This window comes from Hylaeus anthracinus, unplaced genomic scaffold (assembly GCF_026225885.1).
Source record: "Hylaeus anthracinus isolate JK02 unplaced genomic scaffold, UHH_iyHylAnth1.0_haploid 11994, whole genome shotgun sequence".
Taxonomy (NCBI): Eukaryota; Metazoa; Arthropoda; class Insecta; order Hymenoptera; family Colletidae; genus Hylaeus; species Hylaeus anthracinus.
The window spans coordinates 15,801,848-15,826,724 of NW_026534341.1; the positions used below are offsets into that span (position 1 = coordinate 15,801,848).

The 24,877-nt window shown below is 40.7% G+C and overlaps 3 protein-coding genes and 1 long non-coding RNA gene across 6 annotated transcripts in view; 2 read left to right on the plus strand and 2 right to left on the minus strand.

Moving 5' to 3' along the window:
• The window catches only part of LOC128888566 (SID1 transmembrane family member 2-like), a 139,443-nt gene that overhangs the window by 17,606 nt on the left and 96,960 nt on the right, over positions 1-24,877 (minus strand). The window lies entirely within an intron of this gene.
• On the plus strand, positions 101-3,752 carry LOC128888670 (uncharacterized). The gene is made up of 3 exons (XR_008460301.1): positions 101-1,191; positions 1,257-2,965; positions 3,034-3,752. It is a non-coding gene; the product is annotated as an uncharacterized LOC128888670 (long non-coding RNA).
• Positions 4,719-8,034, plus strand: LOC128888602 (26S proteasome non-ATPase regulatory subunit 13). 3 transcript variants are annotated; one of them, XM_054145626.1, is made up of 6 exons: positions 4,719-4,888; positions 4,972-5,085; positions 5,297-5,623; positions 5,714-6,046; positions 6,124-6,397; positions 6,592-7,007. In XM_054145626.1, exons 1-5 carry the CDS (start codon positions 4,773-4,775, stop codon positions 6,389-6,391), a joined length of 1,158 nt encoding a protein of 385 aa, XP_054001601.1. In that variant the 5' UTR covers positions 4,719-4,772; the 3' UTR covers positions 6,392-6,397; positions 6,592-7,007. The 3 variants fall into 3 exon arrangements, with proteins under 3 accessions (XP_054001601.1, XP_054001600.1, XP_054001599.1); XM_054145625.1 differs by lacking the exon at positions 6,592-7,007 and adding an exon at positions 7,806-8,034 and having other exon boundaries at positions 4,720-4,888; XM_054145624.1 differs by having other exon boundaries at positions 4,721-4,888; positions 6,124-6,424.
• Positions 7,471-8,974, minus strand: LOC128888661 (uncharacterized). The gene is made up of 3 exons (XM_054145727.1): positions 8,758-8,974; positions 8,028-8,256; positions 7,471-7,893 (listed from the first exon to the last, which is right to left on the minus strand). The coding sequence occupies exons 1-3, from the start codon at positions 8,816-8,818 to the stop codon at positions 7,869-7,871; spliced, it is 315 nt and encodes a 104-aa protein (XP_054001702.1). The 5' UTR covers positions 8,819-8,974; the 3' UTR covers positions 7,471-7,868.

Here is a 24,877-nt window from a genome sequence, read left to right on the forward strand (position 1 = left end):
GTTCTGAAAGGGAGGACGCATAAATAACTATATCGTCCATATAAACAAATAACTCTGTGCAATCCGGATAATGCCAGATCCATGACCTGTTGAAAGGTAGCTGGGACATTCTTTAAATCAAATGGCATCCGATTGAACTTAAAGTGGCCATGAGGAGTCGAAAAAGCCGTTTTGGGCTTAGATGCAGAATCTACGGGAATTTGATGAAATCCGGATGCTAGATCTAACGTACTGAAGTACTTAGCTTCGCCTAACTGATCTAATATTTCCGTAATATTAGGAAGAGGATAGGCATCCGCCATGGTTTTTTCGTTTAACCTGCGATAGTCAATAACCATGCGTCATCGAGGCTTCCCAGATGAATCGAGTTTTTTGGGGACAATCCATAAAGGAGAATTATAAGGGGACATCGATGGCTGGATTATTTCGCTCTCAATTAGTGAATTTACTTGGGTTTTTATCTCGTTTTTGTGGATCGGCGGAAATTTATATTGCTTCGTGTTTATAGATAATTTGTCGGTTGTGTTAATGGCATGATGAGGAATATTAGCTGCCTTTAATCTATCACTAGGTAAATGTAACTAATACGGAAACTCGTTGATGATTTCTAAAATACTACTTTTTTCGGATTCATGAAGGTGACCTAATTCAAGAAACCTAAGAATTTCACTGAGCCTTCGAGCGTGATCCTCCGATTTGTCCGCGGGCGGATTTCCTGTACGAGAAGAACGGGGTGCAGGAGGTCGCGAATCAAATTCCTCTAGTTCGACAAGGGGAATTGTAATAGTAACATGGTCGCAAATTGTATTAATTGCGTATAGTTTGACCAGGCCATTTTGTTGGCTGGCCAGAATATCACCTATGAAAATGCCAGGTTCGGCATCAATCCGTTTCGTAGCCCAACTCATTATTATTCCCGACGGGGACCGAGATCAAAACTTTCGTTCGCGGGGGTAAGACGTGTGATAAAAAGGTGGACGCGAACAAATTCTTTTTTTCGAAAGACAGAATACATGGAAAATTTTCTTTAAATTTAAGGGTTGCCTGTTGTTTTTATAGGAACGCGACTCCTAAAATTCCGGCTTCCTTAATTGGAAAGTCGTTATCGACCAGCTGAAAATGTATGGGGGTGTTGCAAATGAAGATGATTATTTCGCCTCGCGTTTGACCGTTCGCGTTTGGATCATGCCGGTTAGATGATAAATTATTTCAATATCAACTGGTAGATCTGATTTTAATTCGCTTTGTTTTATTAGGTTAAGCTGTGAACCTGTGTCTACTAAATATTCAGCGAAGCCCTGGTGAAAATAGTCGTGTGTTAAGAAAATAGCTGGTGATTGCACGGCGCTATTTAAACCGGTTTCATAGCAGACGCAGTGGATTTGGCGCGGGAAATTAGGGGTTCTCTCCGTATCGCGCCTGGCAGCGGAGCCCCTCTGGAGTTTAAAGGATTATTCCCACTATTTTCAGAGGCTAACGTCTCGCGGTCGACACGTTGAATAACCTTTAATTCGTCCTGAACAGCGCTTAGATCAAAACGTTGAGCATATGCGGATTTTATTAAGGCAATCAATTCTTCAATATTTTCCGGTCTATCCTCGCCTACTATGCTGTCATAAACGCGGTATTGTATTCAACCTCGTGCTACAGTAAGCAAATAATCTTTATGTTCAGCTCCTACCATAGAATCGGCAAGTCTACATTGAGCAATGAAATTTCCTACTTCAGATGATTTTCCCTCAAAATGAGGTATTATATTTACTATTTAATCATACGAAATACGCGGCGCGGTTCTCGGGAGTTCGATCGGCATTGAAATTGCATTATTAATCAGGTCACGTGGAGCGGTTTGCTGCGAGGGTCGCATTTGAGTTAGAATGGGATCATTCAATTGGGGGTTGAAGCGGATGTTACGTATACAGAAACTCGCTGTTTGTTTCCGAAGCTCACGTTAATCAATTTTATTTTATCTACCCTCCTGGAATTTGGAGCTCGATCTCCCTGGAGTGCATCCTGCAGCTGCATACTCTTAACATCATCTTCGACTTGCGTTGCGTGGGAAGACTTCTTATCTACCCTTTCCCAGGGAACGCGGCTGCTCACCTCAGAGCCATGAAAATCCTAACCGTCAGATTTCCAAATATGGAAATCACCGACGGATCCCCACCAACATTTAGGGGTATATAAACCCACGATCTTCGTTGCTCGGGGGATTAGAACGATAGAGTTACGTAGAGTCACATCACGTCCATCGTTGCAGAGTGTGCTTTAGTGAGATCGGGCTTCAGTTTCCCTTTCGATCAAGTTAACCTTATAGATCCGCGAAGACGGTTTTCATCTATTATGGCATTTAAAATCACACTCGACCGCCGCATTGCCAGTGCGTTAACACCGTGCAACAATTAGGTAATTAAATTCAACGTTTACTACACACGACCGCGACAACACAACACTACACATTTGTAACTTAGTATAGTTATTCTGAATATATATATTCTTTTGTGTAAATTCAAAGTTTCCTAAGTCAATTACTAAACCTTCACGATATAACAAGCAATCCTAGCCTGTGTAACGATCCCACAACATAATAACTTTGTCGCTCGAGTTATTATTCAATTAAATTAATAAGTTGCGAGGCTTTATCCGCGACGCGTAGTATTCATCAACGATACGATTTAAGCTCAGTGTATTCAACCCGAATTCCCTAATTCAACCTATCCTGCGGTTACCCTTTACTGGGAGATACCGATTCCTGCAACTATCTGACTTCACGTCAGAGTCGTCTGCATTGTCTAACCTATCCTCAGCCTTCGGCACCATTGATACACAATAATTAATCGTATTGGTTCAATTCTCAAATCTACCCCACTCGCTGGGCTCACACGCGCATCGCTATCGCCCTGGCTCGTAACACGGATAAGAGCCCGAAAATACTACGATAGAAGATACGGGCTCGGGCGATGTCGTGAGTATACTATTGCTTATACTTTCGGGAGGAGTAGGCTCGCCGTTTGATGTATTGCATCTTTGCAGCGCAGACAAACCAGAAATCACGAAAGACTCGCTTATTCGAGGTATATTACTATCAAGAGAAGAAGAGGAAGATCCTACGCTGGGGGATTTTACTATTATGTCCTCTATAAAAAAACTCGACATCACCACGCAGACTAGATTTGCGGCACTTCTTGGTCTTTACAAATTTTCTCAAGAATGGCGGCATTTTGGGCTGGCAACTAATAAAGATTGTAACAACATAATTTTTAACAGTCTGGACTTACAAATTTTGTTGACGATTGGCTAAGGTCTACTATAAGGTCGTTTTAACGCTCGCGTGTTCGTTTCTCTTCACAGCAGTTGCTCCGATTTTGGTCGTCGTCAGACCTTGAGCTGGCTGGTCTCCGTCCTGGACAAGGAAGGTCCTTTGGATCTCGAGGTCGACGATGCCCCTGTTGCATGAAGTCTCCCTCGTGTCTCGTTCAGCGATGATCACCCCTTAATCAAGGTCAGCAGGAAGGCCTGATGATGATGTGGACAGAATGCATGTGATTACGATGGTAGCTAGCACGGCCGCCGAAATCACCCGTCTCCGGTATTTACCCTTGCTCTTGGGGAAACCTTGCGAAAACCCAAGAGAGAGAGGATGCACTGATTCTGATGTCCACTTTATATTGCAAATGTTCAATAAAACAGTTCGTAAAATCTTCGATTGTTATTAAAGCGCGTACTCGCGAGCCGGCAGTTATTTAGAAAATTCAAAAGTTCGTCACAATCACTCCAACTACGTTTGTGAATCAAATTTATTTGAAATATCCTACCAAAAATATGTTGCGAAACGCGTCGTGCGGTGGTAGAAAATTTTCTGACATGGGTAAGGTGCCCGTGAGCGCTGAACCGCTCTGCCCGGAGAGGTGCGTGAAATAAAATTCGAAATACTTTTAAGAAAAGGCAAAGATGTTTATTCGGCCGACTCGTTTAGTTTAAAAATCGTTTCGTAGTTCGTTCCCAGAGGTTCGATTACGATTGATCTCTCTGGAAAAATCTTCGCTCGATCTGCTGCTTCTCTTCCTTCTTCGGAAGATTCCCGATCCTCCCTTCGGGTTGTCTTGGTCCAATCGGGGGTTGCGCTCTACTCCTTCTATCGCTGATCTTCATCGATCTCGGATCCACCCCCGAGTCGGGTGGAGGTGGGAGTCGCGCGGCCATGTTTGTGCAGGGCTACATGTGAAAAAGGAAAGCGCGGAGGTCTAGAGAGAGAGAAAACGCGCCACCGAGATACAGCAACCCCCTCTTGAAGAAGTCGCCGGAAACGCGAACCGAGGTACAGCACGAGTTTGTTATTTTTAAGGGTCCTACGAGCTGGAACAAAAGCTAACTCGACTCGAATTTTAAAGAAATCCATTCCAACGGAAACGGCGATTCGACGCGGCCTATAATGGATCTATTAAGTATTTTCAGCGAACGTTCCCTTTTCTCTCCTGACTTTCGACTTTCCCACCCTTGATCACCCACATCGAATGTTTTAACAATGTATATACGTGGCGGTTCGTTGATTCAATGCGTTAATCCATTTGAATTCCGCTCCTAATTTGAATATAAATATATACTACATGCGGTAGTGTTTAAGCTATTCCGCGTTGTGGCGCTACATGCCATGAATCTAAATTCACGTGATAGCGTAACAATTGATATTCAGTCTTTTGCGAGTCACATGGTGTGTTCATCTTCTCGTTAGGTGGACGGACTATAATCATTGCTAGTCATTGTTATCAAAGATGGCGGCAGCCGTGGCACCAAGGGATGTTAATACATATTTGAGTGAAAATCAAAATGTTGCAGACAAAGAATTGGCTGCTGAATGGGCCCAACTTGAAGAACTATATAATAAAAGGTATCGCCTGTTAAATATGTTGGATTATGTTCATATTGCTATAGAAAAAAGTGATGCGACTTTCTTCGTCCGGTGACTTGCAGGCTTTGGCATCAATTGACACTTAAATTAGAAACATTTGTGAAGAATCCAGCGCTTCTGAAGGGAGATAATTTGGTACAACTATACGTTAACTTTTTATCTACCTTTGAAAACAAGTAAGCATATTAGATACTCTTTTTTTCAAAACTTTACACTATAACCTCAGTTTCTTATTTTACGTGTCTATTAAAATGAGTACATAGAAATGTTTACCAATACAATTCTTCAAAAAGAACTTGTAAAGCATTTTTATTTCTAGCTTTATTTATTGTTATTTCTACTAATAAACGTTTTATAATGAATATGTTATTCATGTTTTGTATTTAGAATAAATCCTTTATCACTGGTAGAAATATTAGCATATGTAATACACCAGTTTCAAGATAAACAGGAAGCAATTGAATTTTTGGAAAAAACTGAGCCTAAAGTTAAAAGCAGTAATGAAGCTGTGGCTCTCTGTAAAGTCCTTGCAGGGCAAATTTTATTGGATAAGTTAAATAATCAAGAGCAAACGAAAAAGATAATAGAAGAAGTAGAGGCTATGTTGGATAATGCTGACGGTATTACTACAGTTCATGGCAGATTTTATCTATTAGCCAGCCGTCTCTATCGTTTACAAGGAAAGCATGCAGAATATTATCGCACTGCCCTCAGGTACCATTACATTTGAGAGTTTCGAACAATAAATTTATGTCACAATATAGACCCATAATTAATATTTTTAAATTAAATTATATTTTTCAGATATTTGGGTTGTATTGATTTAAATACCTTAAGTAAACTAGAACAGGAACAACATGCATTTTTTCTTGGTCTGGCAGCACTTTTAGGTGAGGGCGTTTATAATCTCGGCGAATTATTAGCTCATCCAGTTTTACAATCCTTAAAAAATACACCAAACTCTTGGTTGGTTGATTTATTACAAGCTTTTAATGCTGGTGATATTGCTGCATTGGAAAGATTAAAACCACAGTGGAGCAAAGTTGCTGATTTAGCTGCACAGGAATTAAAATTAAGGCAAAAGATTTCTCTTTTATGCCTTATGGAAATGACTTTTAAGCGACAAGCTAATAACAGGTTTGCATCTTTTCTACTTCAATACAAAAATATAAAATAAATACACTATTTATTATAGTGTACACTATTTATTATAGGCAGTTAACATTCGCGGAGATCTCTCAAGAAACTCGTTTACCTCTTGGTGAAGTAGAATTATTAGTAATGAAAGCTTTAGCTCAAGGTTTGGTTCGAGGTGCTATCGATCAAGTAGCAGGAACAGTAAATATGACCTGGGTACAGCCTCGCGTATTGGACCGTAGTCAAATAGCTGGAATGGTTCAAAGACTCGATATATGGTGTAAAGATGTTAGCTCAATGGAGCGTTTATTGGAATCTCGAGCCTCCGAGATTCTTACTCTTTAATATTAGGTTTGACATTCTTTCATCGATTCATTTGTAAGTTGTACTTCTGTATCGTCGTTAACTCATTGGCTTATCATTATATTCAAATGTCCACAAATCACTAACTAAAGTTAGTAACATTGTCATAAGTCAATGGGTTAATGTAAAAGAAAGCATAAACTCCACTTTCTTGAATGTAAAAATTATAATACTGTTTACAGGTGAATGTAAAAAGAAATACAAATTGGTTTTGAACATAACATCCCAAGAAAAACAACTTCTTACAAGTTTTAACGTTACGCATAAAGTAATCATTTGAATTTTGCTTTTTTGTTCACAAACTTTGTACTATGATTGAAATATTTTTCGCGTTTCTCTATTTAATTGTGCATTTATACTTAAAATATCAATAATTTTGTATACATACGCATACTATTTCTGTATATCATATAATAAAATCATGACGTATAAATATTGGTTTCTACATAAAGAAATGAGAAAAAAAATTTCTTTCAAATTGTCTTTTTTGATTCGTGTTTTTTTAATTTGTTTAGTCCTTTAAAAATGTACTTTACTCTTTTAGTGACGGTTGTGTATCATATTCCAGTAATAAAATATAATACAAGAATACATAAAAGCATTAGAATCAATTTTCTCGAACTAACGTACGAAGACGAGACCTTGGTGAAGAAGGGACGACAATTGTATGTCTCTCAGATACCAACTCCCTCACTGTCTGCCATTTTTTGTCTTTTGTCTGTAGTTATCTCCGAGTAGAACCGGACCACGAAAGCGTTAGTATTTCTAGATATTTAGTAATCCAGTAAAAACCATCTAGAAGTTTTGATGAACTATATTGTATATCAAATTATATACAGTATAATGTCATTAATAAAATTTTATGTAGCGAGTAAGGATCTACTATTTAATCAAATAAATATCCCCAATATTTCTCATTGCAAATGCGAGTTTATATTACATTTAGTACTGTTGCAAAAAGTAGATAATGTAGCGCGGCGCATGGTATTCGCGATTATCGTACACAAGGTGGCACCTTACGCCGCTCTATTATGGACACTTTTCAAAATTTGTAATGACTTCATGCATCTCCAATAAAAGGTTTTATAAAGATAAATATTTTAACTTTTAAAATTAATTAAACTGAGAAAATGAGAGTCGGTTAACGACTAAACAAATATTTATCGTTATGTAAAATGCTTATTTTATGAGGATAAATTATACTTAGGATAATATTATAATAAACACACATTAAGACTTTGTTTCAATTATACACAAATTTATTTATTTGTTATATAGTTTGGCTGTTTTCTTTTTTTCTTTGCTCGTAGAATGTTCTCTATTTTTTTTTATTCTTTACCAGGCACTTCTTCAGTTTTTGTGGTTTCTGTAAAAGTAATTTTCATTATTTTTTCAGGTGGCTTTCCAGACTCTTCATCCATTAGCGTGTTCACGCGTTTCAAAGGCACAGCTCCTTTTGCTATAACTTTCTTCCTGAATTCATACTAAAATGACAAAAGTTAAAAATGTTGGGGTGTAGTTTTAATATTTCTATCTTTTGAATATACCGCAATTATCAACCGGTCAATTTTCAGATTGCGGTCTTCCCGTAGTTAATAATATACAAATATGTACTTACTTTATATCCCAGATAGCACAGAGACGTCTTATGTACGTCCATAAGACGTCCGGTACTGGACGTTCGGGACGTCCAGATAACGTCCAAACGTCTCCTGAACGTCCTGTGAACGTCCTGTGAACGTCCCTGGAACGACCCAGGTACATCGCAGGACGTCCCTGGGACGTCCGGCGTGGACATTTTATGTACGTCCCTGGGACGTCCGATGTGGACATTCCCAGAACGTTCTCTGTAAAATTGAGATTCAAAAAAACATTAAATTTTAATTTTATATATGTTCTTTTATTTGTTGGTAGATTTTAATTAACTGTATTTATTTCTTGTAACTGGATTCCATGAAAACCGACGGAACAAATCTTTCAATTTTTGTTTACCTCCGGCGGGATTTCGAACTCACGATTTTCGAATTACAACGCAACCTGCTTCCTCACTTACCCATAAACGCTTTTGCTAACCCGACTCATATTTTAGGCTTCTATAGTGACTCGCATTAATATTGGATACTTTTTAAAATACAATTCCTTCTTTTGAAATTGGTCTAAACGACTTGAACTTTTTTTTGTAAAGTTAGAAGAATTAATTTACTAGATAATTCTGAATAGTTCAAATATTACATACATATCACATCTCATATGTACAAAAAATATTGTATTCCTAATATTGAATAAACATTTTGTTTTACATGTTCAAACATATATTCTGTTGCGAATATTAAATAATGATTGTATACCCAGATAGCACAGGAACAGGAACGTCTTATGTACGTCCACGGAACGTCCGGTGCTGGACATTCCCAGAACGTTTTCTGTACGTTCTCTGTACGTCCATGGGACGTCCGGTGCTGGACATTCCCAGAACGTTTTCTGTAAGTTCTGTGTACGTCCATGGGATGGCGTGGTATCTGAGATAATAATATTAATTAATTAAAGAAATGAGAAAAAAATTTTTCTTTCAATAATTAATAATTAATAATTAATTAATAAATTAATAATAATAATAATCAATAATAATTAATTAATTAATTAATTAATATTAATTTACAATTGTAAATAGTGTATTTTATATTTAAAAAAAAATATTCTGTTCTACATATTGAATAAATATTATATTATAAAGAATATTAATAAATAATATTTATTTTGTTTTAAAAAAAGTATTTTTCCCTAAATCTAGAAAGTTCAGAGCGGAAATCCCTGGGACGAACAAAATTTAGGTCCCATGGACGTTCGCAGGACGTTCCAGCCGGACGTCGGACCTTTGGACGTAAAATGGACATAAAATGGACGTCCGGTGCTATCTAGGATATGACATTACCAACAGCATCACGTACAATTTCTGTACTTTTTACATCGCATATATTAAAATGTTCTTCGCAAACATAAGAATTTGACGTTATTTTTTAATTAAAGAGCTCCGACCACTTATTTAAACTTCTCTCGGCGGTTGAAGATTGCCAAAATTATCGAAATATATGGTGCGAGTTCCCCGTTTTGCGTACGCCACCCAATGAGTACCAGGTCCCTCGAAAGTATCCAAATTTACGATTCCGCTCTCGTTCCTGTGTATCCCATCTATTGGTAAAGTATTGCGCATAAAAATACCCCTGAAATATGGAATACACATATGCTTTGCCAGTTGCTGTAGTTGTACGTTGATGGTTACCCCTTCAGGGATTTTAATTTTGACGTTTTTTTTTCTCTTTGAAACTCCTCGTCCGCGTTTGTACGGCGCGAAATATAGTCCACGACCTTCCATAGCACGATTATGGCGTTACATTTCCTTCAGCTGTTTTTGCGCAGACTTGGCATCATTCACGGCCTTAGCCACGCCAGCAGCACCGCCGGTTAAGGCTCCTATAGCTGATAACGTAGGTAGGAGGAACGGGAGGATACCGCTACGCTTTGCTATCGGTAGAGCTCGCTTCCCCTTCTTCGTACTATGACTCTTTTTCTTCTTGAGCCCCATTCCAAGCTTCTTTTTAGCTTTCATCGCAGTCCAAACAGCTGTAGCAGTCGCCCTTTCGCCGAATGTAGCGTCCTTCGCAGTTATGCGCTGGCGTGCTCGATCAGCTAAAATTCGATCTGCCTTGTGATTGGTCGAATTTTTGTTTCGACAGTACGCAGTATCGTGTTCTTTACAGGGTTTATCCAACGGATTTATACCTATCGCCGCGTGCTAAATGTTTGTCCAGCCATGTACCCGGTCCGCAAAATTGATACCCTGGTACGTGTAGCTCAAACAGTAATTTGTTTATTAGAGTATTTACAAGTCCTGCTCATGTCCTTCTACGCATAGGTAACAATCTTTTTTCATAGGCGTTGGTCCGTCTATGTGCGTACGTTGATTTGGACGATTGTAATGCAAGAGACACCTACGATAAGACTGGACTTCAGGATCAGCTCTTATATGTCTCGGCAGTTTATCCCACACGTAATGAATGTCGCTAGCGAAGCGATTCAAGAGTACTATCTTTGGCACGTATTCCAATTGCTCCACAGTCAAGTCGAACAGTGTATCACCATCGATCAGTATGAAAGCCATTTCTGCACTGACTGATACGTCTAGGTCACGCTAGTATAAATACCCTCCAACATCGATACATACCTTTTCTTTCATTTTTCCCATAGCTACGATGCGGTTCGTACGCCAATCACCTACGATTAGAGCGACTAATGTAGACAAAAAGACACAGTCTGAGAAAGAGGTACACAAACATGGAAATATGCTACCGACCTCTATACGTGGTATCATCTGCGGCCCATCGAATTGCGGCAAAACGAACGTGCTGATTAGTTTGTTAGAAAGTCCGCACGGTGTTCGTTTCGAAAATGTATACGTGTACTCGAAATCATTGCAACAACCGAAATATCTATATCTAGAAAATATATTCTCGTCGATAGACGAAATTGGTTATTTTACATATTCGAATAACAGCGACGTCGTTCCACCGAGCGAGGCACTTCCGAATTCCATTTTTATCTTTGACGACGTGGCATGCGATAAGTAAAACGCGGTAAGAGAATACTTTGCAATGGGTAGGCACTCGGACGTTGACTGTTTCTCTTTGTCAGACATATGCGAAGATTTCGAAGCATCCGATAGGCGACAACGCGAACCTGCTGATCATGTTCAAACAGGATGGTACAAATCTGAAGCATGTATACAACGATCATGTGAACACTGACATGTCTTTTGAGAATTTCTGCAAATTGTGTACCGCTTGCTGACAAGAAAAATATGGATTTGTAGTGATTGACAAAGACAGTGCTTTATGGAATAGTCGCTATAGAAAAGGATTTAATGACTTTGCAATATCGTAATATGTCTAGTTATGTCCGATACGTTGAGAAAGCAGCGTTCCAACATGAGCAATAGCAGCGTTGAAGATCGTGAGAGGATAGCGAAACAGATTGCAACAATGAACGATTTGATTCGTTGAAAGTATCGTGAATTGAAAATTGCTGAAATAGATGAAGAGATTGTGTTGGAAAAACACTTTAAACCTGTTACTGAACCACTGAAGACAATTGTCAGCAACACGTTCAGAAATTATGATCTACACAATAACACAGATATCGGAAGCGAACCATTATCCACTCCGAATATCAAAGAATCAGATAAAATACAATCAAATTTGTGGTTAAATCTCTCGAAACTGCCAAATATAAAAAAAAAAGATTAAGCAGTTTACCCGATATGAACCCGATAGCCTCTACACCGACCTCTACACCGATTAAGACAGTACCAACAACAACAACAAAAAGCTTAGCAAACGAAGATGTTTTTGAAAGTCCAAACAGCTATTTCTCGACATCTGTTCGAAGTCAATTGCAAACGCCGGAAGGCGAAGAAACGGTACTCAATGCTCGGTAATAAACATGTTGACGTGAACAATGCGGATAATATAATTATCGATGGCATACGATATTCGGGGACACCTGGCCAGTATGAACTGATATTCAAGAAAACTCCAGATAACGACATTTACACTGAGCCTGATGAACGCAAATACAGGGACATACTGCTGACAACGAGTGAGCATAAGCACAAGTACAATTCGTATGGTCAAACATTAGGCAATAGAGGATACAAGTATAACCATGTAATCAAACCTTTATTGCAAGATAAAAAAGTTGGAAAGGCATACCATATTCCATGAGATTAACCAAAAACAACATTGATTACGTTCACTGGAACGATCCCAACGAACTCGTAGATCGGCTTCGATTGCTCGAGGCTTCGCGTCAAGCCGGTCACAATGCTCACGACAATGAGATGCTATCGATTATCGAGGAATTTCGCGAGGCAGAATTCATTATAAATTAAGCTGCACCTTGCCGATACAGTCAATCGTCATTAAAATGTCAATCAACAAGTTTGGATCATCGATTGGAAGAATGGAATCATACTATCACTGGAATGGAGTAGTCAGAAATTATGTACGCGACAACGCTCTTTGTGTTGTTGGCACCAGTTATGACGCAAAGTCGTGCAGGATTCGACGGGTAGCACCGCCTGTAGAGGATGGCGTTGCTATCAACAAGCTGTACTTGCACGAAAACATAACAGTTATAAAAAGTCGACAAGACGTATTCGACAAAAAGATGATTATGTTTCAAAATTTCGTTCAGAGCTTGTATTTTATAATGACCACACCGCAATGTATCCATTGAGTCGGGTACGATATACCGCTTATCGTCGTACGGACTCAGAGCGATTTTTGATTCCGCCATTGTGTATACTTTGTGTAATTTTGATCTTATACATGCCTGATTACGAATCATTTCAATTTCGTTTCGTAGGCACTGCGTGTAGTCGTCAAAAGTGTGTCGTCAATTACTCGTTCGATACTATTATACCATTAACTATTTATAAATGTAGCATACGAAATTCAAGAAATACGAAAAGCGAGCGTACGAAACTTCTAGAACATAGGAGGGCGGCCGCCGCGCGGTGCGAGACGCGAGGCGCGGACCGCGAACTCGCGAACCTTCTCGCCTAACGACGCGACTGTTGACAACCGCGACCGCGGATAGCAACCATGCGATATAAATTGAGGACTCGTAGATGTATTCGGTCTATTTGCCATTCCGGGAGAGAGGACGAGGTAAGACCATACGGCCGCTCTCGAAATTTGGCTTAGGGACTCCGGCAGGAGAGTTCGGCGATAATACCTGGACGCCTATTGAGTAAAAAAGAACAGAGCTACTCGTGGACATCCCAGTTAGAGCTAGGGGGAGGTTATTCCTGGACGCCCGTTCGTTTTTGGAGAGTTCGGCGATAATACCTGGACGCCAATTACGAGCGGGAGAGTACAGAATGATTCTTGTATTTCAAAGATTGAAAATTGTAAAATATTGTAAAATGAGAAATTGTATTATGCTCTTTTGTATAATTCCGTTCATTCTGAATTCCTGTTACAATTATCCATTCCCAATCCTCTGTATAACCATGTTCCTCACAATAAACCTTTGTCTGTCCAGAATTCTTTTCCTTGATTCCTTAACCATGGCTACATAAATATTTAAATATTAATTTATGCCAATTAAGATTTCATGAATGTTCAAATTTGACTAAGTTCAATATTAGGATATTCAATTAATTGTCTTCCTAATCATGTTAATATAATAAATGTTCTTGTAATTAGTCAAAATAAATTTGGTTTAATGGACAAAATATACATGTTCCAATTTTATAATATTCAAATATAGGTAAACTTACTAAAATTGAAATTGAAATAAATAATATCAATTTAAGAAATTTATAAATTTTTCTACATGGGAACATCATGAAATCATCTCGATCGGTTACTCGTTGCCGAGTCGTAGCAAACAATAGGAATTTTGCAATAACAATAGTTATAAACATTTAAAAAGACCATAATTTATATCTACACTACACATCTATATGCACAAGTATACACTTCCTTACTCCTGTATAATTATGTGTAACTATACTTTACAACCGCCGACTAAACAGTAAATACCGCTTGAAAAGTTATTCGACCCTTATCCGATAATTTCGAATAAAGATAAAAGTACGGAAGTTATCCCATGCGACGAGTGAAATTGCAGTTAAAGATAAAAATGCGAAAATAACCTACGGGTGAATATCTTTGGAGAAAAACTAGGTAACTCTAGTCGACGAATAAAGATACAAATGCGGAAAAGTATCTTAGGATTGAAACTCTCGGGGAGAAACCAGGTATCTTTAGCGGTCGGTTAAAGTTAAAAATGGGATAAAATAATTTTTTGGAAAAAAAATTTAACCGACTTCAAAAAAGGTACAGTGAAAAGTATGAAATAATTTCTAGTTAATTTATATGAATGCGCACTAGCTTTACATATAATTGCTTAAAAGTATGGGAAAATGCAGTGAAAAGCATGAAATAATTTTTAGTTAATGTATACGAATATGCACTAGCTCTAGATATAATTGCCTAAAAGTATAGGAAAATGCAGTGAAAAGTGTGAAATAATTTCTATTTAAACTGCATTGTTATTCACCATCGTTTGATGAATTTGGTTAAATTATTAAATACATCATATTCAATGCAATGTACCTTTTTCGGAGGCGGCGCAGATGTAAACATTTTTTTTTATTCCGGTTTAGGTTAGCTTTTGGTAAAGGCGGCAATATTGAATGCTGTCAATGTATACATGTTTATTGTCTATGAGGAATTAATAGTTAATGTATATAGTATGTACACGGAAATATTGTGCGTGTAGATTTGGGGCTTTTTTGGAGGGGAATGGCGGCCATATTGATTTCTGCTAATGTATAAACTCTCCCCAAGAAATACTGTATGAATAGGTTTGGGATAGTATTTGGTGGCGGCGGCGATATTGAATAGTGTTAATGAATATGATGTCAGAGTGGATGTAATGATAGCAATAAATAAAGACCATAATTTTTGTTTCTCCGACAGAAAGTTAAACCAAGTTTAGCGACTTTTAATATACTTAATTCTAAATTTTGCGCTGCCTCCGAAAAAGGTGCATTGCATTTAATATGATGTATTTAATAATTTAACCAAATTCATCAAACGATGGTGAATAACAATGCAGTTTAAATAGAAATTATTTCACACTTTTCACTGCATTTTCCCATACTTTTAGGCAATTATATCTAGAGCTAGTGCGTATTCGTAAACATTAACTAGAAATTATTTCATGCTTTTCCCTGCATTTTCCCATACTTTTAAGCAATTATATGCAGAGATAGTGCGAATACATATAAATTAACTAAAAATTATTTCATACTTTTCACGGTACCTTTTTTGAAGTCGGTTAAATATTTTTTCCAAAAAATTATTTTATTTCACTCTTTTTAGTGGCAATCTATAACCAATAGGTTTCATGCAATAACAACAGTTATGAGCAATATACAGGATGACCCAAAAACGTTGGAGGTCCTTGAAAAGACTTGTTCCGCGGGGGAGGGGGGGTTGAAACAATTTTTCCTTAGCGAAAATGTTGCTCGAGGCTTCGTTAAGGAGATATTCCAGAAACAGAAACTCCCGACCAATCAGAGCGCGAGTTTCTGTTTCTGGAATATCTCCTTAACGAAGCCTCGAGCAACATTTTCGCTAAGGAAAAATTGTTTCAACCCCCTCTCCCCCGCGAAACACCCCATTCAAGGACATCCAACATTTTTTGGACACCCTGTATAATTGGAAATGGGATTATCAGGAATACATCTGCAACTACATGTGAAAGGATTGATTGCGTTTGGTAAATTCCTTGTCGAGCTGCACAAGGAGCATAGCAAGAGCATAGCAACAATGGTTTTATAAACAATAAAAGTGTCCATAAATTTTTGCAAATGGGAACATTACGAATTCATGTATCATGAAATACGGAAGGGTCCATCGCGGTCGGTAATTTCCTCACCGAGTTACATAATATAATAGGAATTTTGCGATAACAATAGTTATAAACAATACAGAAATTCATAAATTTTTGCATCTGTGATCATTGCGAAAATCTTTCCGGCAGCAAAATGTAAGGGGTTTCATCGATTTCATCGGTTTCAGGCCAAACATACGTGAAATATGTAGTACGCTTTTTGCGATAAAAAGTGATATAAAGTGGTAAAAAATAAGACAAGTACAAATGTTTTGTTATGGGATCAAATGGCAAATGCTCTTCCAGATGCAAGAAGTTTCAATTTGATTGGTCCCTCCGTCTCGGAGTAAGAAGCAAGACAAAATGTTTCTGTTTAAAAAAAAAACGAGTAAAAAATGACAAATCACAAAATGTTTCTTTTACGCGACCAACTGGAAGAAATATTCGACAAGATGCAAGAGGTTTCATTCCGATTCATCAAGTCATCTCAACACAATCGGCAAGCATACCTAAAAATCACGGTTTTTTGGTAAAAATACGGGTAAAAAATGGCAAATCGCAAAAAGTCTTGACAGCAGGATCATCGGAGGAACATGCTCTAGAAGATGCAAGAAGATTCGCTCTGATTTATCAAGTCATCTCGACGTAATCGGCAAGCATACCTAAAAATCACGGTTTTTTGGTCAAAAGAGGGGTAAAAAATGACAAATCGCAAGAAGTCGTGATAATGGGACCATCGAGGGGGCATGCTCTACAAGATGCAACAGGATTCATTCCGATTGGTCAAGCCATCTCGGCGTAATCGGTGGACAGACATTAAAAAAAAAAAGTATACATGTCAAATTGAGTAACCTCCTACTTTTGGAAGTCGGTTAAAAACTACTCAACAAGTGAAACTCTCTGCAGTTAACGCAGATATCTTTACCCGTCGGATAAAGTTAAAAGTGCGAAAAGTATCTTACGATTGAAACTTTCTGCAGATAAAGCAGGTATCTTTAGCCTTTGAATAAAAATAATTTAAGTTATATTTATCCTTTGAGTACATTTACTTCGAATACATTTTTTTATCCGGCAGTCATCGAATAAAGATAAAGTTATGTCTCTTTATTCGATTTTCTATTTGAATAATTTTTTTATCTAAATAATGCCCATCTCTGCCCCGGACGAGGTGGAAAGACGAAGACGTCGAGGCAACGGTCAGGCCCGTTGCCGAAAAGGCCCTTAGTTGGATTTCAGAATCGAAGTGCGAAGCACAGTAATAAAGTTTATCTAATATACTTTTGTGTTTTTGCGTCTATCCTTGATTTATTCCAAAAAATCAGAAGTGGTATAACCACGGTTTTACATATACAACACGCGGTTCACGAATGTTTTATTGTGTTTGTGAACGGTGTTGTGCAGTCTACGATTGATGAAGACTTAAATGCGAGACTTTTTCAAGTCTTACGTGCATCGTGGCTGTGGTGAGGAATTGTGAACATTAGTGCACTGTCCGTGAGAATGAGTGAGTTTGGTGGTGACGATCGCCGTTCACGATACGGGTCGTGTTTTTTGCGGCGACGTAGTGAATCGCGGGGCAGCTCGCGATGCTCGCGATATACACCGCCGAGCGATGATACGCATGATTCGGGGCGTCCGATCTCGCGTGCTGAGAGAGGACGACGTGTCGAGACACGCGGAGTGATTCACGTGAAACTGTGCGTCGCTCGCACGAATCGGTGAGTCGTTCGTGACATGAAGATCGCGGAAGCCACCGGTCCCGGAGACGCTCGCGGAGCAGGTCGCAGGAGCGAAGACGCGATCACTCCCGGGGTTCGTCGCGAAGATGGTCGCGGTCCCCTGTGAATTCGCGACGATCACGATCGCAAGAAAGTGTCGCGGTGGTGGCGTTCCGGTCAACCGTCCAGCAGCTACAAGAAGAGCTTAGGGTGGCTCGGTATCGACCGGCAATCGCGCAAGAGCATTTGGTGCCCAAATTCGACCCGGCAGATGATAAGGCCGTCATTGAATTGTGGGTGAAGGATGTGGACCGCATTGCGAGGCGAGGCGGTTGGACGGGCGACGATATTCTGTGCAATGTTGCTCGCCAACTCTTCGATGAGGAGCAGCGGCGTGATTCCACGTGGGAGATTCTGAAGACGGCGCTGATCGCACGATTCCGGAAACCGCTGTCATTTAATCGGTTACTGAGGAAGGCCACCTCGTATACAGCCATGCCGGGGCAGAAGCTTGGAGATTATTGTTTCGCCAAGCTGACGAAACTGCGGGCCCTACATGTAACCATCCCCGATGAATTCATGAGGGACGCGATCATCGGGAGCATTGGCGACGAGGGCATCGAACGTACAATTCGTTCAAACAAATACGATTCGGTGGACGAGTTGTACGTAGCGATGAGTCAGATGGGCGCAATGCCGAAGATAGACGCGGCCACGGTAACGAAAATGTCGCGACCAGTGGCGCGCATACCAGCGACTGTACCTGGACCATCAGGACTTCAAGTGCAGGTACATAACAACAAGAGAAAGACGACAGTCAGCGGCACAGGCAGGATTACGTGCTTCAACTGCGGGGAGGATTGGGCACATCTCCAGGAGCTGTCCGAAGCGGAAGCACGTGTGCACCACGTCCAAGCGAGAGGGACATCTGGAGAAATATTGCTCCAGGCTGAAGACCACAGTCAATGTATTACAAGTAAGTTCCGATGAAAATCGATGAATTATGCACGCTGGGGTGAATGGGCGGAAGGTGCGGTGCCTTTCAGATTCGGGTAGCACGCATACTCTTGTACGGAAGTCAGCGGCGCTACGATTAGGTATGAAAATGGTTAAGGGACCCCTCGTACAGATGCGGGGATACCTAATGATCGGATCGTGCGAGAGCCTGACTGTGGAGATATATGTCCGAATAATGGAAGCTTCGGCCGAGGTCACGGCAATTATCGTTGATTCCGAAGAGACATTGCATGAGATAATCGTCGGTCAGGATTTTATTAATCAAGATCATATTATATTGATCAAGATGCGCGACCGAGTTATCTTAAAGGAATTACCTAGCATGGAGAGGGAACAGCGATTTCTGATTGATGCATGTGCAACAGAAATTAGCGTTGAGACAGATACGATTGACTGTTGAGAAATATCGGAAGTAGCAGATTAATTCAAGATTTTAAGGATCGAGTTTCGACGTCGATGAGTACTTTGGGGAAAACGAGCGTTGTGAAGATGGAGATAAAATGCACCACCGACGCGTCGATTGTATACCGTCTGTACCGAATGGCCGAGTCCGAGCGTGCGGCAGCGCGGGAGATCGTAGAAGAATTATTGGAACACGGAATAATTCAAGAACCGACATCGCCACACACGAGCTCTATTACGTTCGTGAAAAAGAATACGGGCGAGTATCGACTCTGCGTAGATTTTAGAAGACTAAACGCAGTCACGATTAGGGATCAATACCCTCTTCCCTTTAAACGAGGATCAAATCGATCAATTGGGGGGTATTGCTTTTTTACGGTGCTTGACTTGCCCTCGGGGTACTACCAGGTAGCCACGAGTGAAGAAGCTATATCGAAGACGGCCTTAGTTACCCCCGATGATCATTACGAGTTCCTGAGAATGCCTTTCGGACTTACGAATGCGCCAGCTGTTTTCCAACGACTCATAAGTACGGTGTTGGGACCGTTATGGAATACGGTCGCCTTACTGTATATCGACGATATAATCATTCCGTCGAAGCCTGTCGCCGAGGGATTGGAAAATCTACGCCTCGTTTTGGAAAAATTGCGTGAGGCAAATTTGACAATAAAGCTAACTAAATGTTCGTTTTTACAAACGAAGATTAATTATTAAGGAAGGGAAATAAGCGCTGCAGGGGTTAGACCCGGAGAGTATAAAATCACTGCAGTACTTAACATGCCAGAGCCGAAGAATGTTAAGGAAGTACGACAGTTTCTTGCCCTTGCGGGATGCTTTAGAAAGTTTATGAAGGGATACGCAAGCCTGGTCACACCCTTAACGGCTTTCACGAAAAAGAACGTGCCATGGACTTGGGACAGGAAGCAGAGAAAGGTCGTGCGAACAGTCAAGCAGATCTTAACGACAAGGCCGATTTTAGCTATTTTCGACAGTAAGAAGTGAACGGAACTGCATACGGACGCCAGCTCTTTGGGATTAGGGACAATCTTGTTCCAGTATTCGACCGACGGGACGCGCCAGGTAGTCGCGTACTTTAGTAAACAAACGTCGGTCGACCAACGAAAATATCACTCGTACGAGTTGGAGACAATGGCAGTTGTACTAGCGCTGCGGTATTTTCGGGTTTACCTGCTCGGAATGCAGTTTACTGTCATTACGGACGTGCAATGCACTGCGTACGACATTCACGAAAAAGGACATGATTCCCAGGATTGGACGATGGTGGCTCGAGGTTCAAAACTTCAAGTTTGATATCGAGTATCGACCAGGGACGGCAACATGTGGATGCATTGAGTCGTAATCCAATCCCAACAGTCGATGTGTATCCAGTCGACATTACTAAGGCTGATTGGGTTTTGGTGGCTCAAATGCAGGACGAATAGCTGCAACGCATACGAAAAATCTTGGGGGATAACATTCGTAATAGCGAGACGAAGCAATATTTTACGGACTACGTCTTAAGAAAAGGGAAAGTTTGCAGACGTCTGGAAGATGGGAGAATGCCATGGGGTGGTGCCACGTGCTGCGCGTTTCCAAATTTGTAGACTGTGTTATGATGACGCAGGTCACTTAGGGTTGGAGAAAACACTTCGACGCATTCGCGAAAATGATTGGTTCGCAGGGATGAATGCATTTGTAGATAAGTACGTAAAGGCATGTTTGAATTGTACTTATTACAAGCGAAGTGCAGGAAGGAAACAAAGCGAGTTACATCCCATTCGAAAGACGCCGGTGCCTTTTCACACCCTACACATTGACCATGTCGGGCCGTTCAAGAAGAGCAGGATATCGTTACCTGTTTGTCATCGTGGACGATTTTACTAAATTTACGATCGTAGAACCAGTGAAGGACACGAAGGCTAAGCGGGCGATGAAGATACTTTTGGATGTCTTACATCTTTTCGGAGTATCTCACCCTATAATTAGCGACAGAGGAACTGCTTTTACAGCTCGATCGTTCCAGACATTTTGCAAGGAGTATGGAATCCGTCACGTATTAAATGCGGCGGCTACTCCTCGGGCAAATGGACAGTGCGAGAGATACAATCGCACGATAATTGCATCACTGGCAGCAACGATAGCAGGAAAGGATTCGGGGCATTGGGATCAGGAAGTGAAAAAGATCTAATGTACTTTGAATATACGCACAATAAAGGCATCAGGATGACGCCGTTAGAGGCTCTGATTGGATGCAAGGTGCGATACCCAGCTGAAGGGTGGATCCTGCAAGAGCTAAAAGGTGAAGTGGAACGCATGGACCTTGGTGAACTCCGAGAAAAGATATCGGAGCACATCACGGAGGACCAGCGGAAGCAGAAGGAAAGATACGACCGACAACGACGGGCGGCAACCAAGTTCCAGGAAGGGGACGTTGTCATGATTGAAATTACAACCGAGCAGCCGACGGGAGACAGTTGAAAGCTGCATGCACGGTTTAAAGGCCTGTATCGAGTTGTCGCCGTATTGTATTACGATCGGTACGAAGTCGAGAACCTGAGGAAAGGAGGTCGTCGAGCGAAGACGGTCGTAGCGGTCGATCGCATGAAGCCGTGGGTAGCGGCTGTCGAGTAACAGAGTCGTGGGACTCTGGACTTTGATCGAGCATCCGGGGCAGGTAACCGCTGGAGCGAGGAAAAACCCTTGATGGGCGTTCAAAGGGTTTCTGGTACGGGCTACAGTAAGCGGACGTTGGTAGAGGCCGACCGAGCACCTGTTGTAGTGGACGTCGAGCCTGTAGAGCCAGATATTGAGTTTAAAATCCTGTGAAGGCGGGATCTCGGTTTATTTTGCCCATCAATACTTCAACTGGCAGAGCGCCATGAGAAGTTGGTTATTGTGTGTGTGATGGAGGTCACACCACAATAAGTATCGGTAGATGCGGGTGACAGCATCTGGAAGCCGATAGGAAATGGTAAGGTGACATATCATTTCTGGAAACATTGTACGTGTGATGGAGGTCACACTACGATGGGGCATTATGCGTGTGATGGAGGTCACACCATGATGGAATTGGCAGACGCTGATGGCAGCGTCTGGAAATGGATAGAGATTTAAAAGATGGATCACCGTCTTTCGGATGGATTCCGTATGACCACAGGGCAGGAATACACTCATAGGCGGTACTAGGACGTTGGTCATGGACCGAACGAGAGGTGTGCCTGTATGTTGCATGTGTATTGCCCAATACATCGAAATTCTGCATATGGCAATGGTTGACACATTGCCCACCCATGCAGATTATTCACATCAAAGTACATCAAGTACGACGATGCTTTCGATGGATCGTACGACTGCATGTACTTATTATTGGCTTTCGCGTATCTACCTGAACATTGACTTAATCCGCCGCGTATACCGCGTTCGACAATCTGTTAGTAATTCGAAATTAACTTTTGTATGCTTCAGCATAGCATCCGACGTAAAACCGTGCAGAGTGTAATAATACGCGGGATCGAGTCCGTATCTTGTGATACAGCTTTCATGAAAATTTTTAAAAATATCGGCCAACAGCAATAAATCTGTTTTCAAATACAAATCGCTATACTCGCCAAGGGTTTGAATGGAAAACCGTGTCCACACGTTCTCGGCGTGCGCGTACTCGCTCTCCGATACTGTATCATCCGTCAAGGAACTGTAAAATGATTCGCGCGATGGCAAACATGATTGTTCCAACTTTTCGGCACAGTCAATGTACTCGTACGGAAAAATACCCTTTCGCGTCAATAATTCGAAATCTTCGGTAGACAAATATTGAAACTCGGTTCGTAAAATTCTAAATTTGCTTTTATCTAAGAAAGACGCTAATTTATCGAGACTGGTACTCAAGAATTTGTATGAATCGATGAATCTCAATTTTATACAATTTCGCGACGGTCCATTTGGATCTTCGACACTTTTTGTGAATGAGATGTATTTTTCTTTTGTTAGGGGCAATACACTGACGGCACCCTCGAAGGCTCTAGCTATTTCTTCGATAATAAAATGCGAATCGTAACCGGACAAATTATAAAAAACTATGGGAATGCAAAAAGAGTTTTTATAATTTAGATTACAATTGGAATGCGCGGGACCTCTGTACCGACCGGTTAGATGGCAATGATAGCGTACCCTCGTCTTGTTTTCTCCAAACGGTTTTTCGCAAATGTGACAATGCGTCGCGTAGCGAAATACCTCCTGCTGTTCGCTCGTTAAATCATCCATTTATATGTTATTTGATAAAATTAATTTAACAAATTGTGCCAAATTCTTTAATTCTTCGACGAACCAGGAAACACAATTCGTGAATCGTACGCGCATTGAACATAATATGCAATACTAAATACTTTATGATGCTGGTATGTGTATCTTGGTGCTTCTCGATCAGTTTTCTCCAGAATGCACTCGAGGTCGGCGTACACCACAAATGAAAGTCGCTCTTTCCGGATGTAGTTGTTGAAGCTGAGCCACTTGCTTTCATCATCTGATAATACGATTGCGCATTCGTTCATCTTCTCACAATCTACGGTGTGAGCTTTCAGCTTCTCACTCGAACTAAAGTAGTGCAAGCATCTGCAATAAAAAGACATAAATTTTTTTCAAACATAACATTTAAAAAAGAATTATTTTTACTCAATTGTGAGCTCACGAGGCGAGACAAGTTTTTGATCCACGCGAAATGTCCCACGCCGTTTGCTCCTTCTAAATACAGCTAATTGACATGTCTCTCCATCTTCCGTGTGGCGAGCCATATCGGTAGAACCTTTTTTTCTTCAGTGGTGTAGACGTTGATGGAGATGTTGTTGACGTGTTCAAACTTTTTAATTTGGTTCAATTTCATTGGAAATTCGATATCCTGGATATTCAACACCGTTGAATAATGAGGATATTTCGATGCCCGACATGCGTTTCTTTCGGCTGCATGCAGAGCGGCCACTACTGACCACGCGAAACATTCATTGTCGTTCGAGCATACGTTGATTACAGCTCTCTTTAGTTGAATTTCTCGCGGTAATTGTATGGTACATCCAGCATGCAGCGGCATATATTTATTCACGTTAACAATTAAATTGTGTATACGCGACAGCACCCATCCGCTATCCCGTTCTTGAAATTCTTCCAGCGATGCTACGGTGGTTTATTCCTAGGTTTATTCCTAGTTCTCGAGGGTATTACGAGATTATTGTTATTATGAATTTGTATTACGTATAAAGAAAATAAGATCGCACGGGCGCTACGCAAAGGTGTGTATGCTAAAAATAACTGCGGATAAGAAAGGGAAATGTGTGTGGGAGGAGAGATTTGTTGTTTCAGCATTTTTTTGTCCGTCTGATAAAGAGTGGGGGATGTTTTGGATGAATGGTTGGTTTTTGGATCTTCTGCGTCAAAGATTGTAATGTAATATTATATGTTGCACGGGTAACCGGGGCATGAGTGCGAGGAAGAAAATACTTGGGCGCGAGAAAGAGGGGGAACCCACGGGACCCGCAATGATGCCCCAACTCCTGCGCGCGAAGAGGACGGTTCCCCCACCCTTACGCGCTTATTTTGTTACATGTAAAATTTGCGGTTTTCTTTTTTACCGATCACTGATAATTACCGACCGGAGGTAACAATTACATCCTACCTTACCGACCGTATGTACTATGTTACCGGCCCCCTCCCGCTCGCCCCCTCCCCCACTCCCCCCTCAGAGCTCCTGGGTTAGAACCGGCCTAGCTATACTACTATTTTTCAATTTTAATATTTCGTCCGGCCCGTGAAAATAATTTTTTTCCAACCGGCCCGGAGGCAAAAACAGTTGGCCATCCCTGGTCTAAACCATGTAGAA

What these genes read in the sequence shown, in the direction of transcription:
- LOC128888602 (XM_054145626.1), top strand. Translation starts at nt 4,773, where the DNA reads ATGGCGGCAGCCGTGGCACCAAGGGATGTTAATACATATTTGAGTGAA. An exon ending in GAAGAACTATATAATAAAAG is followed by an intron (nt 4,889 to 4,971) that starts GTATCGCCTGTT and finishes GGTGACTTGCAG; the next exon opens with GCTTTGGCATCAATTGACAC. An exon ending in TTATCTACCTTTGAAAACAA is followed by an intron (nt 5,086 to 5,296) that starts GTAAGCATATTA and finishes TTTTGTATTTAG; the next exon opens with AATAAATCCTTTATCACTGG.
- LOC128888661 (XM_054145727.1), bottom strand. Translation starts at nt 8,818, where the DNA reads ATGTCCAGCACCGGACGTTCCGTGGACGTACATAAGACGTTCCTGTTC. An exon ending in CCTGTTCCTGTGCTATCTGG is followed by an intron (nt 8,257 to 8,757) that starts GTATACAATCAT and finishes TCAATTTTACAG; the next exon opens with AGAACGTTCTGGGAATGTCC. An exon ending in TGTGCTATCTGGGATATAAA is followed by an intron (nt 7,894 to 8,027) that starts GTAAGTACATAT and finishes TTGTCATTTTAG; the next exon opens with TATGAATTCAGGAAGAAAGT.